The sequence below is a fragment of the Rhinoderma darwinii genome, chromosome 12 (genome assembly GCF_050947455.1).
Source record: "Rhinoderma darwinii isolate aRhiDar2 chromosome 12, aRhiDar2.hap1, whole genome shotgun sequence".
Classification (NCBI taxonomy): domain Eukaryota; kingdom Metazoa; phylum Chordata; class Amphibia; order Anura; family Rhinodermatidae; genus Rhinoderma; species Rhinoderma darwinii.
Window position 1 is genome coordinate 17,528,510 of NC_134698.1, and position 25,850 is coordinate 17,554,359.

General features: G+C 41.4%; 1 protein-coding gene across 1 annotated transcript in view; it reads left to right on the plus strand.

Moving 5' to 3' along the window:
• RMDN3 (regulator of microtubule dynamics 3) overlaps window positions 1-23,274 on the plus strand; it is an 86,850-nt gene extending 63,576 nt beyond the window's left edge. Inside the window, exons 10-13 of the mRNA XM_075844940.1 lie at window positions 2,795-2,893; window positions 2,985-3,038; window positions 13,394-13,474; window positions 19,170-23,274. Of these exons, the coding sequence (XP_075701055.1) occupies window positions 2,795-2,893; window positions 2,985-3,038; window positions 13,394-13,474; window positions 19,170-19,235 (300 nt within the window). The 3' untranslated portion in view covers window positions 19,236-23,274. The remainder of the gene's footprint in view (window positions 1-2,794; window positions 2,894-2,984; window positions 3,039-13,393; window positions 13,475-19,169) is intronic.
• The last annotated feature ends 2,576 nt before the right edge of the window (window positions 23,275-25,850 follow it).

The following is a 25,850-nucleotide window of genomic DNA, read 5'->3' on the forward strand; positions in this document are numbered from 1 at the left end:
GGAGACCATCCGGGCCCGGCGCCTTCCCCACCGAGGAGTCCTTCAGGGCCCAACATTGTTTACTTTTTAAACCCTATTTGATCCAGAGATTTTAATCCCCATTTGATCCTTGATAAACTTATGCCAATCTGCCATGAAGTGGAAAAACTCATCCTCTCCTTAGGCCCCATGCACACGAATGTGCCTGTAATCACGGTTCGTGATTAGGGGCTTGGCCGGCCGCGAACAGCCACCTGCAGCTGCAGCCCATGTTCCCATATAAAGCATGGGAGCACGGTCAGTAAAATGCAAAAAATCGGACATGTCCTATTTTTTATAGAGCATTTCTACGGCCTGGACACCTTCCCGTAAATATACGGGAAGGTGTCCGTTGGCCATAGAAAGGATTGGGTCCATAATTACGGTCTGTAGTTATGGACGAAATCTACGGTCGTGTGCATGGGGCCTTACTGGCGGATTAAGTAGACCATGGGCCCTGGGCTGTTACCCAAACTTGGGCCCCCATTCCGCACTGCCGCCCTGCCGCGCCGCAACTATTTTTAACACTACCTTTTTGGGCAAGCATTAACAAATGGGTTTTACGATTCCCCTTGTCACAGGGCTGTGTCCCTACGTACTGACAGTATCACACTGTGCTGGGACACATCCTCCTAACAAGGAATTGTCTATCAGTCCTGGACTGCAGAAAGACTTTTTGTGAAATACAAGGATTTCCTATAATAAACATGTCAGGAGAGGTGACCGATTCTCTATAAATCTAGTGACTCATAGGTGACGACGTCTCAGATTCTAGTAGTTTTTTTCCTCTTTTCTTCTCCATCTGGTCCAGATCTCATGACGACTTCTGCCGGCCATGAGTCATTTCTGCAGAATTTGGCACTCAGATGTCTTCGGCTCCTCACTTTTCCAACATTTCCACACCGAAAATAAAGTTATCATGGTGCCACATACTGTGTCCCTAAATATAATAGCACAAACATTGGGCACCTGAATATAATAATACCACACACTGTAAAACACCACATACACACAGCCCCCTGTACATAGTGCCACACACAGCCCCCTGTACATAGTGCCACACACAGTCCCTGTAGATATTACACACCCCCATAGATAGCCCCCTGTAGATATCACACATCCCCCCCCCCCCCGTAGAGATCGCTACACACAGCCCCCTAAAGATAGTGCCATACAGTCCCCTGTAGGGAGCCCCACACAGCCCTCCCCCTCTAGTAAATAGCACCAAAAGGCCCCCCATATAAAGAGCGCCACACACATACCGCTGTGGTTAGTGCTACCCAGCCCCCCCTTGTATATAGTGCTACACAGCCCTTCCCTTGTATATAGTGCTACACAGCCCTTCCCCTTGTATATAGTGCTACACAGCCCTCCCCCTTTGTATATAGTGTCACACAGCGCTCCCCCTTTTGTATATAGTGTCACACAGCGCTCCCCCCTTTGTATATAGTGTCACACAGCACTACCCCCTTTGTATATAGGGCCACACAGCGCTCCCCCCTTGCATATAGGGCCACATAGCGCTCCCAAATTGTATGCAGTGCCACACAGCACTCCCACCCCCCCTTGTATATAGTGTCACAGAGCACTCTCCCCCCCCCCTTGTTATACAGGCCCACACAGCGCTACCCTCCCCCTTGTATATAGGGCCACCCAGCACTCCCTCTTGTATATTGTGTAACGGAGCATTCCCCCCCCCCCTCCTTGAATATATACACAGCGATAGTCCCCACCTAAAAAAATATATACAGTTTACTTACCTTACCCCGTGGCGGCCGCTCCAGCTGGACGCGTGTGAATCCTCTGGACTAGACGCATGCGCAGACCGGCGTGATGCAGTACCTATAGTATTAATTTGTATCTAAGGCATGAGGGGGCCCGTGCAATCATGTGGTTTGGCCGGCCATGGGCCCCGGGCGGCCGCCCGAAACGCCCTAATGATAATCCGCCACTGCTTACTGCCATTTGGTCAGATCTGTGAATCAACATTCTAAACCGTTAACCCCTTGAGGACAAAGACTATTTTCTTTGTTAGTTTTCTTTATTTCATCACCGCTTTTTAAAAGCCATAACTTTTTTTTTTCTTTTTTTTTGGCAACAGCTGTATGAAGGCATATTTTTTCTCGGCCACCACGTCCTGGCGGAGATTGAATGGAGAGGTGGCCGCTCATATGAGCCAAGCTTGCTGTTCCTAGATGACTATTGTGGGGAAAACCCTTTAAAGCTATCTATACTTCCTACCATTACCAGTTCCTGTTATATAATGATATAATAATCCCTTCTCATCTCTATCGTAAACAAATCCAGTTTTGAGAAACTTTCCTCATAGCTGAGATTTTTCATACCAGGTATTAATGTAGTTTCTATTTCTAAATCTTTGTCCAGCTCCCCGATATCCCTTTTATGAACTGGTGCCCAAAACTGGCCTAATATTCAAGGTGAACCAGTGCTTCTAATACAGGATGTGGTTGGATTTAGCTACAGCAGATGTCACTGAATTTTATATTATGCTCGAAACATTTTTTTTAAAAATCCAGCTTTTGTCTAGAGTTAGGGCACCAACCCCTCCTCCAAAGTTCTACTCCTCCGATCTGGAGATTCATTGGGGTCCCTTGTCTTCTTGGGAACCTGTACAGGTAATAACTCTCTACGCCTGCAGACTTTAGTGACTGTAATAATAAGTGCATAGCGCTAGACAGCATTTTCCGCTCCACGTTTTAATCTGTACCAGAGTAGCTAATATTATTATTATTTTATTATTATTATATTTGTTTAGGTCTCTAATCTTGGCTGGCTAGAGAGGAAAACGGCTTCTGCTCTTTATGACACCCCACCAAGTGCTACTTTGGATGAGGCCTTACAAAACCTCCTGAAGGCAAGTGCGAGCTACTGTTCTTTTATGCTCTTTCTAGAACTGTTGTATTTTTATGTCATATTTTGCTGTTTTGTTTTTTTTTTCCGTAAAGGCTGAAGAGCTGTCACCAGGATTTTCCAAGGCCACAAGAGTTAACATTGCAAAGGTAAGTGCTAATTCTTACATAAACAATACATAAACAATAATTGCAAGTTATCGTATAACGTAATTATCTACATATGATGATGAAATTACATCACTTGGTTACAATTGTTTTATTATATTTTTGATCGAAAAAAAATTCTGAATGACATCCATTACAAGTAGAAGAATTTAAAAAGTTGAAATTGTAGAAGAGGTGGTGAATTGTGAACCAGAAATACCAAAGGAATAAAGGAAGGGGTCTTTGTGTATTTGTTCTTAGAGGTTGAGTTGCTTTATCTATTGACAGCCACCACCCCGTGGCAAAGGCCAGGATTAATCCCATTAACAAGGGAGGGGTTCTCCCTTTGCCCCTCGATCGTCAGCCCACAGGGCTGTCCTGAGAAAATCCCTGTTAGGGCAAATTTGAGGGCATACCTTGATCTCATGACCATGGACAGAATTTTATCCACTGGAAGAAAACAATGAACATTCCTACTGAATGACAACAAGCAGAGATCTAGGAAACTGTGAGGAATCAATACAAAAAGTATATTGGAAATGTGTATAACTTTAAATTATACAAAAAATAACATAAATTTGCTGAAACCGGCCAACCCCTTTAACCCTTTCTCGACATGCGCTTTATGTATACGACACTATCAGGGAGTGGTTCTCACAAACCGCAATACGGTTACGCCACAGTGTACACCACCAGCTATAAATTACTGCTGACACCCTGCTGTAATGTCCATGACCGGAGCTAGTCTCCAATCCGCCCGGTTGACCCCTTAGATGCTGTGGTCAATAGCGACCGCGGCATCTAAGGGGCTTGTAGCCAATCGGCAACCGTGCAACTCTATCGCGGGTGCTAATGGTTGCTTGGCCTAACAATGGCCTCCTGGTCTGCCAAGTATAGAAGGCTATTAGGTCCCCCTGGAGGTGGGACCTAATAGACTTCCTGTCAGTGTATAACTGACAGCTCTAATACATTGCACTCCATAGGTAGTGCAGTGTATTAGTATAGAGATCAGTAGTGCAAGTTCCCTAGTGGAACTAAAAAAAAAAGTTAATAATAATGTATACAAACCCCAAAATGGCCTTTTTACCAATAATACACTACCGTTCAAAAGTTTGGGGTCACCCAGACAATTTTGTGTTTTCCATGAAAACTCACACTTATATTTATCAAATGAGTTGCAAAATGACTAGAAAATATAGTCAAGACATTGACAAGGTTAGAAATAATGATTTTTATTTGAAATAATAATTTTCTCCTTCAAACTTTGCTTTCGCCAAAGAATGCTCCATTTGCAGCAATTACAGCATTGCAGACCTTTGGTATTTTAGCTGTTAATTTGCTGAGGTAATCGGGAGAAATTTCACCCCATGCTTCCAGAAGGCCCTCCCACAAGTTGGATTGGCTTGATGGGCACTTCTTGCGTACCATACGGTCAAGCTGCTCCCACAACAGCTCTATGGGGTTGAGATCTGGTGACTGCGCTGGCCACTCCATTACAGATAGAATACCAGCTGCCTGCTTCTTCCCTAAATAGTTCTTGCATCATTTGGAGGTGTGCTTTGGGTCATTGTCCTGCTGTAGGATGAAATTGGCTCCAATCAAGCGCTGTCCACAGGGTATGGCATGTCGTTGCAAAATGGAGGGATAGCCTTCCTTATTCAAAATCCCTTTTACCTTGTACAAATCTCCCACTTAACCAGCACCAAAGCAACCCCAGACCATCACATTACCTCCACCATGCTTGACAGATGGCGTCAGGCACTCTTCCAGCATCTTTTCAGTTGTTCTGCGTCTCACAAATGTTCTTCTGTGTGATCCAAACACCTCAAACTTTGATTCGTCTCTCCATAACACTTTTTTCCAATCTTCCTCTGTCCAATGTCTGTGTGCTTATGCCCATATTAATCTTTTCCTTTTATTAGCCAGTCTCAGATATGGCTTTTTCTTTGCCACTCTGCCCTGAAGGCCAGCATTCCGGAGTCGCCTCTTCACTGTAGATGTTGACACTGGCGTTTTGCGGGTACTATTTAATGAAGCTGCCAGTTGAGGACCTGTGAGGCGTCTATTTCTCAAACTAGAGACTCTAATGTACTTGTCTTGTTGCTCAGTTGTGCAGCGGGGCCTCCCACTTCTCTTTCTACTCTGGTTAGAGCCTGTTTGTGCTGTCCTCTGAAGGGAGTAGTACACACCGTTGTAGGAAATCTTCAGTTTCTTGGCAATTTCTCGCATGGAATAGCCTTCATTTCTAAGAACAAGAATAGACTGTCGAGTTTCACATGAAAGCTCTCTTTTTCTAGCCATTTGGAGAGTTTAATTGAACCCACAAATGTAATGCTCCAGATTCTCAACTAGCTCAAAGGAACGTCAGTTTTATAGCTCCTCTAAACAGCAAAACTGTTTACAGCGGTGCTAACATAATTGCACAAGGGTTTTCAAGTGTTTTCTAATCATCCATTAGCCTTCTAACACAGTTAGCAAACACAATGTACCATTAGAACACTGGAGTGATGGTTGCTGGAAATGGGCCTCTATACACCTATGTAGATATTGCATTAAAAACCAAACGTTTGCAGCTAGAATAGTCATTTAGCACATTAACAATGTATAGAGTGTATTTCTGATTAATTTAATGTTATCTTCATTGAAAAAAACTGTGCTTTTCTTTCAAAAATAAGGAAATTTCTAAGTGACCCTAAACTTTTGAACGGTAGTGTAAGTATTTTATTGGTGGAAAAAATAAAAAAAACTATATATAATTGGTATTGCTTCGTCCGTAACGACCCGAACTATAAAACAATCACGTATTTTATTCCACACGTTAAACGCCGTAAGAAAAAAAATTATGTTTTTAGGTCACATCTCCAAAAAATGAAAAGTAATCAAAAAGTCTTAATTTACCCCAAAATAATACCAATAAAAAACTACAGCCCGTCCTGCAAAAAACAAGCACTTACACAGCTTTGTTGAGGCAAGAAAAAAGTTAGGCTCGTAGAATATGGCGACACAGAAAACAAATGAGTTTTTTTTTTTTATATATTGTAGCTTTTGCACAATAAAATCAATCTAAATTTGGTATTGCCCTAATTGGATCAACCCGCAGAATAAAGTTGACGTGTAACTTATCGCGCACTGTGAATGCTGAAAAAAAACAATTCTAGAATTGCATTTAAAAATGTAAATAAAAAGTGATTAAAAAAATCACGTGTCCCAAAATAGTACCAGAAAAATCTACAACTTGTCCCACAAAAAAAAAAATCCCTCATATGGCTATGTTGATGGAAAAACAATAAAACGTTATGGCTCTAGAAAGGCCGGGATGAAAAAACTTGCAGACCAGAGGGAAACGTTTCTTCAGTTTCAAGAAGTGGTTATCCGGATATTTGAGAACCAGTAAGAGGAGGGCCATAGAACATCTGCTGGAAGCGAGTGCGCCCGTATTATACCAGGGCAACACTTTCCCAAACTACAAAGAAGGAAAGGTCTCAAAAAGGTGCAGCGTTATTTGAAAAAAACTAAATGTTTTCATTTTCACTGCCCAATTCTAATTAATTCAGCAAAAACCTTTGGGGTTAAAATGCTCACTATAGCCCGAGATGAATTCCTCAAGGGGTATAGTTTCCAAATGGAGTCACTTCTCAGGGTTTTCCACTGTTCTGGTACCTCAGCAACTCTGCAAATGCAACATGGCGCCTAGAAATCAATCCAATAAAATTTGCATTCGAAAAGCCAAATGGCGCTCTTTCCCTTCTGAGCCCTGCCGTGTGACCAAACAGCAGTATTACTATCTGTTTTCTAAGCAGATACAATTAAATTCAAAAAAATTTGCCTACATTTTGGTGATTTTCATAAATACATTTTGAATATATCTACCAAATTTTACCACTAATATAAAGTACAATGTGTCACGAGAAAGCACTCTCAGAATCGCTTGGATAAGTAAAATCACTACAAAGTTATAACTACATAAAGTGAGACTTGTCAGATTTGAAAAATGAGGCTCTGTCATGAAAGGCAAAACAGGCTGCAGCGGTAAGGGGTTAAACGCTATGTTATATGTACTAAAAATATTAATTAAAAGAAAATACATTCTGAAATACTAGACCTCTCTCACAGCAACACCAGAAAATAATGGCCTCAGAGTTCAGTGAGGCAAAATATACGCTGCGTCCCGAAAGCCACTTAAATATGTGATATCCTATCGAAACTGTAAGTATATTTATCTAGCGTGTCATGTACCATATACATACATACACACACATATATATATATATATATATATATATATATATATATTATTTTTTTTTTAGTTTAGTTAACCTTTAAACGGTCATTCCAATATCACCAATGGGAAAAAGTAATTGCCCCCTAAACCTAATAACTGGTTGTGTCACCCTTGGCAGTAACAACTGCAATCAAACGTTTGCAATGAGTTTTTAAAATTGCTGTGGAAGAATTTTGGCTCGCTCTTCTTTGCAGTTTTGTTATATTTCTCCTACATTGGAGGGTTTTCAAGCATAAACTGCCGTTTTTTAAGGTATTGCTTAAAGAGGTTCTGTCACCAGATTCTCAAATCCCTATCTCCTATTGCATGTGATCGGCGCTGCATTGTAGATAACAGTAACGTTTTTTTTTTGTTTTTTTAAAACGTTCATTTTTGGCCAAGTTATGAGCTATTTTATATATATATATGCAAATGAGCTTTGAAATGGACAACTGGGCGTTTTTTTTTCGTTATGTCCAACTGGGCGTGTATTGTGTTTTTAACTGGGCGTGTTTATGTGTATGACGCTGACCAATCCGTGACCAGTCAGCATCATACACTCCTCTCCATTCATTTACAAGCAGCACAGCGTTCTTACTAGAACGATCTGCAGCCACATACACAAGTGTCCTGATAATGAATACACATGAAATCCAGCCTGGACGTCATGTGTACTCAGAATCCTGACACTTCTGAATCTTTTCTGTGAGATTGCAGCAAGCCACTCGTAATCTCGCGAGATTTCGGAGGTAAACGAGATTTTGTTTGTCTTGCTGGAAATCTCAGAGAAAAGAGTCAGAAGTGTCAGGATTCTCAATACACATGACGTCCAGGCTGGATGGTCATGTGTATTCATTATCAGGACTTTTGATTAACGTTAATCTAGTGTCCTGATAATGAATACACATGACCATCCAGCCTGGACGTCATGTGTATTGAGAATCCTGACACTTCTGACTCGCAAGACAAACAAAATCTCGTTTACCTCCGAAATCTCGCGAGATTACGAGTGGCTTGCTTCAATCTCACAGAAAAGATTCAGAAGTGTCAGGATTCTGAGTACACATGACGTCCAGGCTGGATTTCATGTGTATTCATTATCAGGACACTTGTGTATCTGGCTGCACATCGTTCTAGTAAGATGCATATATATAAAATAGCTCATAACTTGGCCAAAAAATGAACGTTTTAAAAAACAAAACGTTACTGTTCTCTACATTGCAGCGCCGATCACATGCAATAGGAGATAGGGATTTGAGATTCTGGTGACAGAGCCTCTTTAAAGAGACTCTGTCACCACATAAGTGCCCTATCTCCTATATAAGGAGATCGGCGCTGTAATGTAGGTGACAGCAGTGCTTTTTATTTTAAAAAAACGATCTTTTTTCACAACGTTAGGAGCGATTTTGGTTTATGCTAATGAGCTTTCTTAATGCCCAAGTGGGCGTACTTTTACTTTCGACCAAGTGGGCGTTGTACAGAGGAGTGCATGACGCTGACCAATCGGCATCATACACTCCTCTCCATTCATTTACACTGCACTAGCGATTCTGCAGCAGCATCAGCGTTTGCAGGTAAGTAGCTACATCGACTTACCTGCAAACGCTGATGCTGCTGCAGAATCAACTGTAGCCTCTGGTGCCGATGTGTCCTCGCTCGTCCGACACGATGCAGGACCTGGGGCAGGAAGTGAGTGACGTCACAGCGTGATCTCTCGAGAACACGCTGTGTCTGCACTGCCAGAAGCTGGGCGTTCTGAAGAGAAGTGGATGATACTTCTATACACAACGCCCAGCTAGTAAAAGAAGTAAAAACGCCCAGATGTACGCACATAATACACGCCCAGTTGTACTTTTACTTTAAACACGCCCAGTTGTACTTTAGAAAGCCTCATTTACATAAATATAAAAATGGTCATAACTTGGCCAAAAATGCTCGTTTTTTAAAAATAAAAACGTTACTGTAATCTACATTGCAGCGCCGATCTGCTGCAATAGGAGATAGGGCTTGCAAAATCTGGTGACAGAGCCTCTTTAAGTGATGTTTAGATTCAACAGGTCCGGCAGTAATCCTGCCTGTGTGTTGCTAGTGAAATTAAATCGGTGTCCATTGAATTTGGTCAACTGGTTATTTTTGTAGATAAGGGGGCATTTACTTTTTCACATAAGGCCATGAAGGGCTTAGCACCATGTTTTCTTCAATAAATGAAATCCTCCATTAAAACACAAACCACATTTTGTGTTTACTTGGGTAATATTTGTCTAACATTAAAAGTAGTTTGTCGATCTGAAACACTAAATTATGATAAATATACAAAAAGAGAAGAAAATATGTTTTTCACTGCACTGTATTTTATATATTCTGGCTAAGTGGTTCTAAACATTTGGCATGGGTTAAGGCATGGTGGATAGGAGATCCCTGGAAAAGGTCCTATTTACTGATAAATCCAAGTTTGAGATTTATGGCATTGAATGTGAATATTCTTGAGACAAATGTAAGGTCATCGGTTCGGCAGATTAAGGTAGGCCAAAATTGTGTCATGCAACCGGACAATGTTCCCAAGCACACCAGCAAATCGATATCTGACTGGCTACATATTAAAGGCTATTAATTAGACGCAAAGTCTCACAGGACATAAGTATAAAGGTGGGAGACAAATCTCAACCACCCATGAACACAATTAGAGATAAAGACTAACAATATATAATAAACTAGAGAAAAAGAGTCCATATATATCCACATATGAAAAAATTACACATCTTTATTAGTAACATCAAAATACATAAAATTACAAGAACAGAGAATCTAAAATTAAATCCTTGACTAAGTCACAAGTACCTATATTGAACAGAGTATATTAAATTACATTTGAGTGTATAGACTTTATTAATGTTCGAAATTACTCCTACACGGTACATCTACATGAATAAGATGCAAATACAGGAAGTACAACAGAACAGACTGAGTAATATTGAAAAGTACATAGACCCGCGTTTGCCTAAAGAGACTAGTCCTAAGGACACTAGTCTCTTTAGGCAAACGCGGGTCTATGTACTTTTCAATATTACTCAGTCTGTTCTGTTGTACTTTCTGTATTTGCATCTTATTCATGTAGATGTACCGTGTAGGAGTAATTTCGAACATTAATAAAGTCTATACACTCAAATGTAATTTAATATACTCTGTTCAATATAGGTACTTGTGACTTAGTCAAGGATTTAATTTTAGATTCTCTGTTCTTGTAATTTTATGTATTTTGATGTTACTAATAAAGATGTGTAATTTTTTCATATGTGGATATATATGGACTCTTTTTCTCTAGTTTATTATATTAAAGGCTATGTAGACCTTTGATAACTTAGTTTTGTTTTTCATATAAAAATGTATATCAGTGTGATTGGTGCAACCTTCTAATTGCTTTTTATTAAAAATTATTTTAACTTTTTGAGATACAGCTGCTTTGTATCCTGTATACAGAGCAGTTGTATCTAGCACTGAAATCTGTATCCGTCAGGTCGGCAGGACTCACTGGTTCAGTGTCGGCGGGTCGACACGCAGGATCGACCTGTTATCGATCACATCTAAGGTATGATCTTGGAGGTGATCGGTAACATATTGATCCTGCGTGTCAGAGACACGTATGACCCGCTGACACTGAACCCGTCAGTGCCGCTGACATGACGGATTAAGGTGTCAGCGCTAGATACAGCTGCTCTGTATACAGTATACAAAGCAGCTGTATCTCAAAAAGTAAAAATTATTTTTAGTAAGTATTTAGAAAGATGCACAAAACCCACTAACTTTTTTTTAAATAAAAATGTCTTTCAAAGGTTTTTCCAGGACTGTGTTCATTATATAGTTTATGTATTCTAGAGAAAGCCGCAGTCTCTATGCTTTTCTCATATACAGCATTTTTGCACTTTTTCTAAGCTTTGTATATAAGGTTACCAGTCCTAAACATATAAAGATGTTGTTTCCTTTACTCACATACTGACTCTTAATATTACATTTATTTTAAATTACATTTATTTTGTGTTTTCATCTTGAAGACATTTCTAAGATGTTTTTTCCAAATTTGTGTGGAGCGTAATAGGATGTATTTGAGAATTTGGATGTGTGCCGGAGAGCGGTGCGCTGGGGAGTAGTAAAGTCTCTTTATAAGTGGTATATCAGCCTGACACACTGGCTTTATTGTGCTTTTCCTATAAGCTACGTTATATCAATCTCTACTTCATTAGATTGTGGGAAGAATTCTGACATTTGCGACAGACTACATCCGCAGTTCTGGTGTTATAACTCATACTTTGTCCTTCATATTAAATAACAGACATTCTCTGGGAACCTCACAGTTCTTATAAATGAAGTTCTGGTACATAAATATAATCTATTAGTTATCTGGCCTCCGGAGAGACTTCAATCCCAGCTAATAAATGAAGTATTAAGACTTTTGTATGTATTGCAATCATATCCTAGGTAGGGTTGTCGCGATACCAGAATTTGGACTTCGATACCGATACTTTGTGTAGTATTTCGATTCTCGATACTTTGCCAACAATAATAAAAAAAACAAAAAAATCTTTCATTTTCTGATGTGAGGCGCGAAGTGTGCTGAATTTTGAACCTCCATGTGCCTCACATTAATAGTAATTAACCCGATCTTGTTTCTCACAGTCATAATGGACAACATTGGGTTAATGTGTGAGGTACATGATCGGGTTAATTCCTGAATTCATCACACCAGTGCCTCACATTACTAAATGAGGGAAAGCAGTTGTTTGTGGGTTTTTTTTTACAGCGTACACATTATAAATGAGGCTATAAATTTGTTGTGCAGATTATTACGGTTGCGACGATACCGAATATGTGTATATTTTATGTATTGAGACTTTTATTTTATTGTTTATTGTAAAAAATGTGTGTGTATTTTTTAATTTAGGTGAACATACAGTTAAGCAAGTAATTGTAAAGAAATGTTCTAGGTCATCCTCTTAACATGCTATGATATCCTATAGATCCATCTATAAAGTCACTACTTTAAACCGTTTATATTTTTAAATGTAACTTATTGTCATAAAAATTATATTTATGTGACAGTCTCTTGTGTATTTTGATTTGTGAGTATCCAGCATAGTTACAAACAGAACCTTCAATGAAGTCTGACAGCACATTTTAGGCTAATCTGGCACCACCAGTTAGTGATAAAGGAAGATGTACATACCAGCTAGGTGGAACATAGGTCGTGCATCAGGGTCAAAAGTAACTTCTATTCTACCACGCGGTGTATACCAATTAGGTTCGAGAGTCTGCCGAGCCAGGAAGTGTCCGGCATCTAGAGCTCCAACCACTGCAGTTGATTGACGGCTCTGCTTGTATGATGATGAAGACAAGCAGAGGTGCAGTAGGGAGGGGAGTGGTTGGAGCCATCTCCAACCTAATTAGCATATTGCGCACGGCAAGTTAACATTTTCTTTTGTACCCTAATGCAAGGCCTAAGATCCACCTCACTGATGTGTTGATCCTTCTTGACCTTATCGCTAACTAGCGGTGCCAGGCGTTTGTTAGTCTAAAACGAGCTGACAGACTCCTATTATTCAGGGATAGGTTCTTAAAATGAACAAAATATGTCTGGAAACTATTAATATATTGTCAGAATCTGAATGGGATTAGGGCCTGTTCACAACAGCGTTCGGTTTCTGTTGAGGAGTTCCGTCAGCCTTTTCCATCGGAGGAACCTATCAACGGAAAGGCAAACGGAAACCATAGCTTCCATTTGCATTACCATTGATTTCAATGGTAATACTTCAGTTGGTAATGGTTTCCATATGTCTCTATTCTGTAAGGTTTAAGTTTTTTTGGGCGGAAACAATAGCGCAGTAAGCTATTGATTCCGTAACAAAAAAAAACAACTTACGGAACAGAAACCATTTGCAACGGAAGCATTTTCCTTGAAGTCAATGGTAATGCAAACAGAAGCTATGGTTTCCGTTTGCCTTTCCGTTGATGGGTTCCTCCGACAGAATGGAAACCGAACGCCGATGTGAACAGACCCTAATGACTTATGAAGTGAAAAAAAACATACCTTGTCTTTTCTCTCAAGTGTTATAGGGACTTGGGGAACACTAGTGATGCTGCCCATTGGTTGAAATTGGCTGTAGAACTTCCTGACCACACAAAGGAAGTAAGTATTGATTCTTGTCATCTCACTTATATTGAATTTAGCTTGGATACAGACATTTTTAGGCGGTTCTTGAATGATGAGGAGCTGTGAGATTTCAATACATTTTGTCCGTTAATTTAAAGATATGGAAACCGCTAGACATGAGACTGTTCTTGGGACACCCACCGATCAGACACATGACCTATCAAATAATTTGTCATAAATGTGGTACCAAATATGTGTATTTTGCTCAACTTACATATATAAATTAGAATTAAAGAGGCTCTGTCACCAGATTTTGCAGCCCCTATCTGCTATTGCAACAGATCGGCGCTGCAATGTAGATTACAGTAACGTTTTTATTTTAAAAAAACGAGCATTTTTGGCCAAGTTATGACCATTTTCGTATTTATGCAAATGAGGCTTGCAAAAGTACAACTGGGCGTGTTGAAAAGTAAAAGTACAACTGGGCGTGTATTATGTGCGTACATCGGGGCGTGTTTACTACTTTTACTAGCTGGGCGTTGTGTATAGAAGTGTCATCCACTTCTCTTCACAACGCCCAGCTTCTGTCAGTGCAGATCTGTGACGTCACTCACAGGTCCTGCATCGTGTCGGCACCAGAGGCTACAGATGATTCTGCAGCAGCATCGGCGTTTGCAGGTAAGTCCATGTAGCTACTTACCTGCAAATGCTGATGCTGCTGCAGAATCAACTGTAGCCTCTGGTGCCGACACGATGCAGGACCTGTGAGTGACGTCACAGATCTGCACTGCCAGAAGCTGGGCGTTGTGAAGAGAAGTGGATGACACTTCTATACACAACGCCCAGCTAGTAAAAGTAGTAAACACGCCCCGATGTACGCACATAATACACGCCCAGTTGTACTTTTACTTTTCAACACGCCCAGTTGTACTTTTGCAAGCCTCATTTGCATAAATACGAAAATGGTCATAACTTGGCCAAAAATGCTCGTTTTTTAAAAATAAAAACGTTACTGTAATCTACATTGCAGCGCCGATCTGTTGCAATAGCAGATAGGGGCTGCAAAATCTGGTGACAGAGCCTCTTTAAGCTCTCTGACCAGTGTATGTATACAGGCCAGGAGGTGAGTGCAGAACACACAGCATGGACTTCATTAAATTTATTTATGGGATGTGGCAAGAGGGGCCCCAGTGCAAGTTGGGGGCAGCCAGGTGCAATATGACTGCATACCTCCCAACCTTTAGATAGACTAAAGAGGGATTTTAACCTGCACTGCCATCCCTCCCCCAGTGCCATGTACAGGGTGCACATAATGTTAAGATGCAGCACCCCATACAATGATAGTCACATGCCCCAAATATAAAGTTTACACAGAGCTCTCAAATACTATGTCAGCCAAATTGCACCCATTTATAGTGCAAGCCATTACTGTCCCATGTGTAGGTCACCCCATTTCGTCAATATAAAGTGCTGCCACATGCCCCCAAATAGTGAAACCACAGAAATCCCCATGTACTTTGAAAACATGCGCATATCCCATTTACAGTGAACCCAAATGCCCGCTACTTACTTTGCTGTCGAATCCTTCTATATACAGTGCAGCCACAGCATTTCTCCCCCCATGAAGAAGACTCTCATCTTCCAGCCGCCAGTCTGATTGAGTGATGGTACCACCTGCGGCCGCGCTGATGATGTCGGCAGGACTGGGGGACTTGCCAGTTGCTCAACACTGCATTACATGTAACTTTCGCAGTTGAGCTTTTTAACAAAAAATCTGGGTGTGTCAGATTATTTTCATATATATTAAAGGGTTTTTACGTAACATTGTTGATAAGGTTGGAAAAAGAAATGTCTATCCTACGGTGGTGTTCTAGAGGAATGCAAAAAACCCCCATGAGCCGGATGCCATTTGCCCCATATAGGGGAATGAATTCCTCCCCGACCCGAAATATGGCAACCGGTGTAAACCCCTGGATCAACATCCCATCGCCAGAATCTAGTACCCATAAGGCCCCATTCACATTACGTTTTTCTTCTATGCTTATCGTGTATGTCGGGAAGGCTTCCATTGTTAGATGGAGGCCAAAAGAGTGTCCTGCTGGCCTCCGTCAGGCTGTCAGTGTACCAGGGAAAAAAAAAAAGACTACACTATTGCATACCTCAGTTGCCAGTAAGAATAAAAATCACTTACATTTAACGGATGCCATAATAGCATATGGGTGATAGATGACACTGTATGGCATCTGTCACAGGCCCTCTATTATACATATCCATCCCTGGGAAACCGCCATTGATATAGCTATATATGGACAGTTATAATACATGGACAGTTAGAGGATATATAGACAGCACCTGCAGCCCCCCTGCTCCCCTCAAAACAGGGAAAACAGTTGGCGACAGTTGTGGTAGTCACCCGGTGCGGGCCTGGGTCTGTATTTCGCCCACAGCTGGGCAGATGGAGCTGTCACTCGCAGGTGAAGAAGGGAATGCACTTGCACATAGGCAGGAGACGTCTTTAGGCTTCATATAGATCACAGCCATATAATAGTCAACCTGTGGTCCTCGCCACAATAGATCAACTCCCACACAAGGGGCGCCACTGAAGACACCCGGTGTTCAGGCAGCTACAGTTATGTTAATGGATCTTTCCAAGGCAGCTCCAGTGACTTAATAGTCCATATACGGACAGTGAGTGTTCAGATTCGGGTTCCATCTCATGTAGCAGCCCCTCTCCACTGATGCAGCTGCCTGCCTTGTATTCATGCGGCTTGTTCTCCTGCCGGAAGCTGTGGACAGAGGGATCCCTCTTTGAGAGCAGTGCACCCTGCAGACGGCCAGGAGCCCTGAGGTGACAGTGTGTATACCCCGGGCTGTTGTCAAGACTCCGGATAGTGACTGGCTGCAGATGATGATGATCTGTGGTTTTAGCCTCCCTCTCCCCCCTATGCTTTATTGCTGCCCCAGAGGTGTATCTGCACTGCCTGTGTCTCATCTTCACATCCTAATCCTCCTGACACTTCTGTCACCAGTATGGCAGGCAGGGGCAGTATGGATGACGTATCCCACTGTGTGCCTATGCAGTGATGTACATAGCAGCCTTATACGTCAGAAGTCCTCAAGAAAGGCATCAAGGCCCTTCTTAAACTTGATCGATGAATCAACTATCGCAACATCCTGTGGCAGAAAGTTCCATAGTCTCACCGCTCTTACAGTAAAGAATCCCCATCTATGATTATTGTGATGCCTTCTTTCCTTTCGACAAGGTACCTTGTCATGGTAACTTTATCTTTTCTATTGCAACTTAGAACTGGACTGACACATAGCAAATGTGGTGCCAATATTCAAAAAGGGGTCAAAAAGACATTGTAATGACAGGGATAGGGAAACAGACAAGTGAGCCCTAATCTACCCGCCACTCAGTCCCTGCCTACTTGCAACGACCCGCCCTAGGTGACGGGGTACAACTGGGCGACGGTCCCTACACTCAGTAAGTGCACGACAGACAACCAGACAAGGAAACACAGAACAAAGGGAAGCGGGGCAGTTGCCCACGGCAACACCGTGAGCAACACGAGTAGAAAACGAGCCGAGTCAAACCAGGAGAGTACGAGGTGCCAAACGCAGAGCAGGAGAGTAGTGAACAAGTCGAGTCAAACCAGGAGTGTACGAGGTACCAAACGCAGAGCAGAAGAGTAGTCAGTAAGCCAGGGTCAATACGAAGCAGGGACAAGTAGTTCAAGAAGCTGCAGCAGGGCCAGGAAACCAACAGAGAAGAATTACAAGCAAAGGAGGAACAGGAAAGGCAGGTATAAATAGACAGAGGGCGGGAGCTAGCTCCGTCTGGCCAGGCTGTGATAGGCTCTCCCACTCCTAAGCCTGCCATCCTGAGTGGTGGAAGATGGAGTCAGTCTCACAGACATAGAAGCAGGTGCAGACTGATTACCTATGGGCGTGGATACAGAAGCTGTGCCTGGCAGATCCTTAACAGACATCCCAGGAACTATAGACCTATAAGTTTAATCTCCATTGTGGGTAAAATATTTGAGGGTTTTCTAATAGATTCTATTTTCAAGTATCTTAATACAAATCGGTTGTTAACGCCTCATCAGCATGTGTTTATGAGGGATCGGTCCTGTCAAACCAATGTGATTATCTTCCATGGGGAGGTAAGTTCTAGACTGCACCTGGGTAAGGCTGTGGATGTGGTGTATCTAGACTTTTCAAAGGCGTTTGACACCGTGCCGCATAAAAGGTTGGTATATAAAATGAAAATGCTGGGACTGGGGGAAAATCGATGTAATTGGATAATGACTGGCTCAGTGATAGAAAACAGAGGGTGGTTATTAATGGTACATCCTCCGAGTGGGTCGAAGTTACCAGTCAGGTTCCGCAGGGGTCAGTACTGGGCCCTCTTCTTTTTAATATGTTTATAAATGACCTTGTAGAGGGTTTACAGAGTATAATTTCAGTATTTGCAAATGATGCTAAGCTCTGTAAAGTAATCAACACAGAGGAGGAGAACGAAATACTGCAGAGGAGGAGAACGTAACACCACGGAGGAGGAGGACGACGTAAAACCACGGAGGAGGAGGACGACGTAAAACCACGGAGGAGGAGGACGACGTAACACCGCGGAGGAGGAGGAGGACGTAACACCGCGGAGGAGGAGGACGTAACACCACGGAGGAGGAGGACGTAACACCACGGAGGAGGAGAACGTAACAGCACAGAGGGATTTGGGGAAGCTGGAGGTTTGGGCAGAGAAATGGAAAATATAGTTTCATGTGGATAAATGTAAGGTTATACACTTGGTCCAAGGAAACAGATTTTACAATTATGCATTAAATGGTAAAACACTGGGTAAAACTGCTACTAAAAAAACTTGGGGATATTGGTGGACAGTACATTTACCTTTAGAAACAAGTGCCAGGCAGCTGCTGCCAAGGAAAATAAAATCATGGGATGCATCAATCGAGGCATAGATGCTCGTGACAAGAACATAGTTTTGCCTCTATGCAAATCACTAGTCAGACCACACATGGAACATTGTGTACAATTTTGGGCATCTGTGTATAAGAAGGATATGGCTGAACTAGAACAGGTGCAAAGAAGGGCGACCAAGGTAATTAAGGGAATGGTCGTATTGCAGTACCAAGAAAGGTTATCACACTTGGGGCTATTCAGTTTAGAAAAAATACGGCTTAGGGGCGATCTAATTACAATGTACAAATATATAATTGGACAGTACAGAAATCTTTGTAATGATCTTTTTACACCAAAGCCTGTAACAAGGACAAGGGGGCATCCTCTACGTCTAGAAGAAAAAAAAATTCACCACCGTCACAGACAAGGATTCTTTAGAGTAAGAGCAGTGAGACTATGGAACTCTCTGCCACAGGATGTTGTGATGGCTGATTATTTGAACAAGTTCATGAAGGGCCTTGATGCCTTTCATGAAAAATATAATATTAAAAGTTATGAATATTAGATAATGGAGATGGGACGTTGATCCCGGGATTTATTCTGATTGCTGTATTTGGAGTCAGGGAGGAATTTTTACCCTAATGAGGAAATTGTCATCCACCTCATGGGGGTTTTGCCTTCCTCTGGATTAACACAGTAGGATTATAGGTTGGAGTTGATGGACCTGTGTCTTTTTTTAACCTTATAAACCTATGTAACTTGTTTCATCTGAATAACATCCCCAAAAACTTTTTTTCTTTTTGAACAGGATAAGGAAAGCGCCGCCACCATTAAAGAGATGATGTCTACAATCAGTACAGAGAATTTACCTTAAACATTCCTGTCTGCGCCATGACACAGATTAGTTTTATTAAAAGGATCACATTTTAGTCATGAAATAATATGAAGGGGGTATATGTACATGTATCCATATAATGTAGGAAGAGTCATTGCAGGGTTGGGATCTTGTCATTTCTACTGCAGATTGATATAATGTAAATACGGACATATGTGTTCTCTATTTTCTGGGACTACATATAGTATACATGTGGGGCCAAAGTCAGCAATGACCCTTGAACCCTGGTCTCAAACAACAGCCACATATAGCCTCTTTTTTGTGCCTTAGTACAAACTGATATTGTGCTTAAAAAAAAATTAAAAAAATCTACTTTTCTTTACTATGATTTTAAGTATTTTAGCTAAACATTTAAATATTATTTTTATGCCCTTTTGCAGTCAGATAATATAGATGCCAGCTGAATCCGCTGCCTCCTGTTTGCTCTCGCTGAATACAGGCCAGTGTTAACTTAAACTTTTTGAACAACTACTCCTGTTTATTTTACTTTTACAGTCAAGTTTTAAAGAGTCCAGACATAGAAAATGTAAAGTAATTTATGTTCTCTTTAATTTGAGTAAAAATGTTTTTTAATTTACACTTTCTGACTCTGATTCAAGACCAGGTTCCATTTTATTAGCTTCTATCATTATTGCCATATCATAATTTAATTTTCTTTTCCAGTAACACTAAAGCTGGCCATACACAAAAAAAAAGTTGCCTGACAAAAGTTTCCTTCCCCCACACCCCCATAAATATGCTCGCTAGTATTGCGTGTAAGCTTTTTTCAATGGTGAGAGGGAGGTCGGTTAAAGCCGGACACTTCTGGCAGCGACAAGCAATAGTGATATATGCCGTCTAGGGACAGTCCGGAAACCCCCACACACATTAGATTGTTTGAAAAATCCTGATGTCATTATTCTAGTATCTATGGGTAGCTAAGAACATAATTTTAAAGACAATCAGTCACAGAGAAAGAAAAATGAAGTAGAATTATGTTAAGGGAACAATAATCTATGTACTGTATGTTCAGCATCATTGACTCTTAGGCTAGGTTCAGACGTAGACTCAAATCTGCATGTGTTACATGCAAATATTGCTATGGATTTCCCCCTTTGCATTGCAAAGAGGGAAATCCACTGCGAAAATCCGCACGATTTTCCGCAACATAATGGGCATCCTGCGGAATTAAAAATCCGTAGCGTGATCTAAAATCCACGCTGATTATTTGTACTACGTCGCTCAGACTAGTGGGGCGGGGGATGGCAGCGTGTAGTGAGGAGAGCCAAGCAGCACTTGCACATCACGTACCCACCTTAGTGGCTCTTGTAAACGCGGCACCAGCGGAATTAAATATCGATTTTCTTGGTCTTGCATCACCTAGACTAAAGGTATAGTTACAAAGCCCTCCCCTATATATGAGGTCTCAAAACTGCTGACAGATTCCCTTTTTGAAGTTGTAGCGGCAGTCCGGGCTTAGAAATTCCACAACGTTTATAGTAGCAGCAAAGTGGATGAGATTCAGAAAATCTCATGCCCACACTGCAGAAAAACAACTGGAGGGCTCATGCACACGACCGTAGCCATGTGCACGGCCGTGATTTTCGGGTCGGCCGGCCACGGAGTGACAGCCGCGAGCCGCCCGCAAATCACAGGCCCTGCACATGGCCACGGCCATTATTTTCAACACGGCCGTAATAAGACATGCCTGTTCTTTCTGCGGTCCGGGCTCCTGGGCCATGCACGGACCGTGAAAACCACGGTCGAGTGCATGGCCCCATAGGAATGAATAGGGCCGCAATTCTCCCGTGGATTTTCGTGGGAATTGCGGCCGCAAAAGCACGTTCGTGTGCATGGGGCCTAAACGTTAATACCTTTGTCCTGCGATGCGGAATTTAATTCCGCAGCACGTCAATTTATGCTGCATTTTTGTAGATTTTCCGTTGCGGGTTTTCCCCATTGAATTCAATGGGGATGCAAAACCCACAACAGAAAGCCAAGTGTTGCGACTTTTGCGGCCTATTCGCAGCGATTACCCCGCAAAAATTGCAACTACGGAAAGAAAACAAAATCATACTTACCCAAAACGCCCTCCTTCCTGCAGTCTGGCCTCCTGGGAAGAGGTTGCATCCCATATGACCGCTGCAGCCAATCACAACGGTCTACGTAAGAGCGTTTTTTACCACTGCATTCCGCAGTTAAAACTCCGTCCTCCATTGTGGTGCGGTTTTTGGACGGAATGTACTGCGGGTTCCAGGTCGGATACGCTGCGTGGTTTCTATGCAGCGTATCCGTCCCATGGGAAAGCGACCTAGGAGTTTTATTTTAATTTGATTTCACGTTCCCTAGTGACATTTCTTGCGCAATGAATTGTCTTACTTTAAATACGTTTGTATGTGGGCAGATGATGCTGTGACTAGTGAACCTTTTAAACCTTTGTTATCCATCATGACTGATATTCATCTCCTTGGATATTGAAACCGCACATGGGAAAGTGAGAATTCCCTAAATAATACATTAACCTGACACGCAAACAGTGGGAAGATCTAACTTCACTGGAGGTGAACCAATATTTTTTTATTTTGTCATGTATTCTGTGTAGCTATAAAATGAGTCTAATAACAAGCATACATTCTGCATTTAATATTGAAGTTTACGTATTCTGCCATCACTGTGAACCACTGCATTCCGCTGTTTGTTTGTCGATGTGCGTGCGTATATATTTAATTTATAAATAAAATCATTTTCTTTTTCATACTTAATTGTTGACATATTTGAAGCATCATAAGCAGTATTTATGTGGGGATACATAAATATATACGGAGAAACCTCATTGAGACGACCACCCAAAATCGCATTGAAAAAATGTTTTTCTAGAGGTGTGGTTGCAATAGTTTTTTTTATTATTATTTCTCCAATGAATCTAAAATGAAAAATTGAAGAAGTTTACAAATAGTTTTAATTGAAAATCACCTACCATTTTGTGTCTTCGGCTACGTTGCAGACCTATGCATCTCTTTGCTAACAGACTATAAACCAACTTGTGTTTGTCTGATCCCCTAACTTACATTTGTTAGGTTAAGGAAATATGACTACAGGATCAGACTACACAGGGTTTATTTGTAGTCTGTTGCCATGGGAACATATAGGCCTCCATAGAAGCTGTAGACAGAAAACGGTAGGCGATTTTTTTAATTTTATTAAATGGGTTATCCAGGTTATTAAAATGGATGCTTTTTCCTTCGAATAGACAATCAATATTAGATCGGTTGGGGTCTGACTGTCAGCACCCCCACAGATCAGTTGTTTGAGGGGGATAGTGGTGCACTGTACAAATGGAACGGCGCGTGCAAATACGAACAGAAATAAGAACCATGTAAAGAGTGAAGAGGCTGCGGCGCTCGTAGGAAAAATGTAATAAAAAAAATAATCAAATTTGCAAATAGTCTGGGGTTATCCAGGTTATTAAAATTGATGGCCTATCCTTAGGATAGGCCATTAATATTAGATCAGTGGGAGTCCGATAGGCAGCATCCCGCCAATCAGTTGTTTGAAGGGGCTGCGGCGGTTCCTACGAGCTCCGCAGCCTCTTCATTTTTTACATGGTTCTTATTTTTGTTCGTATTTGCACGCGCCGTTCCATTTGTACAGTACACCACTGTCCCTTCAAACAACTGATCGGCGGCGGTGCTGCCTGTTGGACCCCCGCTGATCTAATATTGATGGCCCAATCCTAAGGATAGGCCATCAATTTTAATAACCTGGATAACCCCAGACTTTGAAAATTTGATTTCATTTTTATTTTAGATTCTTTGGAGCAATACAAAGAAAATAGTTGCAAAGTGGAAATATGTGGCGATATAAATATCTACTCATGTCTATTGTATATAATATGATCAGAAATAAGCACATTTCTTCTTTACCTTAACTGACCTATATTGATTATTTTTAAGTGTAAAACTAATGTCAAAAGTGCACTGAACAATATGACGGCTTGTGTTTTATTTAATGATGTTACTAAATAAAGGCATAAATAGTTGTTTTGTATTTTTTGCTTGATATTCTATTCTAAAGCACAAACTTGTGAATGTTATAAAAAAAAACAACAACCCTGTTTATGACCTTGTTATTAATACAGATATATTTACCTAATTGCTTTGGACAGGTTGAAGTCCTTATTATAACTGATAACATAATGGAGTCAGTAGTGCTATTCATGTATCTGTAAATCAGTCAGCCGAGTAAAATAGAGTGGATTACCTTACGTTTATTGGTGTTCAACCTCATTTGACACTTCTATGCCCAACCTCTAAGGCTGGGTTCACACGAGCATGTTCGGTCCGTAAAGGACGGAACGTATTTCGGCCGCAAGTCCCGGACCGAACACACTGCAGGGAGCCGGGCTCCTAGCATCATAGTTATGTACGACGCTAGGAGTCCCTGCCTCGCTGTGGGACAACTGTCCCGTACTGTAATCATGTTTTCAGTACGGGACAGTAGTTCCACGGAGAGGCAGGGACTCCTAGCGTCGTACATAACTATGATGCTAGGAGCCCGGCTCCCTGCAGTGTGTTCGGTCCGGGACTTGCGGCCGAAATACGTTCCGTCCTTTACGGACCGAACATGCTCGTGTGAATCCAGCCTAAGGCTTCGTTCACATCTGTGTTGGGACTCCGTTCATGGGTTCCGTCTGAGCTTTCCGTCAGGGGAACCCACGAACGGAACCCTGACTTAAACCAACGGAAACCATCACCATTAATTTCCTCAATTAGAATTTTTATTAATTTTTCAAAAACATACAATAAGGATTTTACGTTCAATTACTTCAGTATAAACAATCATCAAGTAAAAAAAAAAAAAAAGGAAGGAAAAGGTAAGGAAAGAAAAAAATAAAAATAAATACCTGAGTACATAAATGCAGATATAAAACAACCGTCAATAGCAATTTCAGTGACCAAAAAGCAATTGGTAAATTTAAAGTACAATTAGACTCTTCATAAATCCAGACAACCAATCATGTTATAGAATAACAACTCAACTAAGACACATAGTAACAAAAGAGGTTACGTGGAAGTAATGGCCTGATACAGGGTCCATTGCAACCAGAGAGCTGTATGTGAACGACCTCCAGGGTATCTGGCACAGTACAACTATTCCATCTTACAAGAATGAGTAACTTCATTAATCATTTCCCATTTTGAGGGGGTAATAGGCAATTTCCAATGCCGGGCAATTACTAATCTCGTGGCAAGAATAATATGACTAACAACCACTACCAGATCTCTTGGAATATGCTTCATTCCCAAGAAACACAAAGTCAAGGATGGCTCCGGAGGAATCACATGGGTAGTGACCGTATGAATCAAACGTAAGCATGGAATCCTATAATGGTTTAATTACCGGACATGACCACCACATATGAAGGTAAGTACCCTTAAGCCCGCATTTCCTCCAACAGGACTCCAGGATTAGATTTATCCATTTGAGCAAACCTAACACGAGTAAAATACCAATGAAGGAACAGTTTTTGTGCCATCTCCCAATGGTTAATACCGTGCGATTCCCTCCTTACCCAAGAAAGAGCGTGCTTCCAATCAGGCCTAGAAAATTGGACTTCAAAGTCTCTCTCCCAGATAAGCGTATGGGAAGATTTGGCTAATGAGACAGGTTCAAAAAAGGAGTTATAAAATGTAGATATTCCACCAGAAATCCGAGATAACAGCAAACAAAAAAAAACCAGAGGCAACCTTAGGAAAAGTAAGAGAAGCGATATCTATAGGCCACATGTCTGATCCTAAGGAACTTGTAAAAATCTATAGCTGGAAGGTTGAATTTAGTCTGAAGCACCTCAAATGTAGCCAGCTTCCCATCCCCAAATTGTGGATTTGTAGAACACCCAAAGTTTCCCGCCCGGCTAGATCTAACGGTGGGATAAATGTGTATAAATACCGTAATGGAAGGACCGAGACTTGCGAGTCAATAAAAAGCTAATTTTTTGTTTAGATCTAGTTGCTTTTAATTGTTTAGCCAATAATTCTCCCGATCGGTTATCATGGGCATAAAAGTTCATTTGGCTCTTTTTAAACGCATAATAAAATTTTGACAGCAAAAGGGTACATAAATCAGAGTGAAGAATATGCAATTCAGAAATTAATCGAGCAGAAGGGGACGTTTTATTTTCAGCTTCTAACAGACGAATTTTAGAAATTAAGGAGCTCAATTCTTTATCACGTTCCCGTTTAGCTAAGGCACACGCCTTAAGGAGCACACCTCTCATGACTGTTTTGTGCGCGGTCCAGACCATAAAATCGTCCGAAACAGACTTTGAAATGGTGTCAAAATATTCTGCCAATTCCGTCTCCAATATGTGTTGATTGTCTGGATGCGACAAAATGTATTCGTTAAACCTCCACACATAAGTAGGCGAATGCGAAACTGTTTAGTTGAGAGAGCGTAATCGGTGCATGATCGGACCAAGTTTTCGGGTCGATCTCGGTCCCCACCACATCCCACAAACCCTGATGCTCCGAGAAGAACATGTCAATCCTGGAATATGCGGAATGCACATACCGGGTCTGACAGCATCCATCTTTTTAAGAAGAGATGAGAAGAACC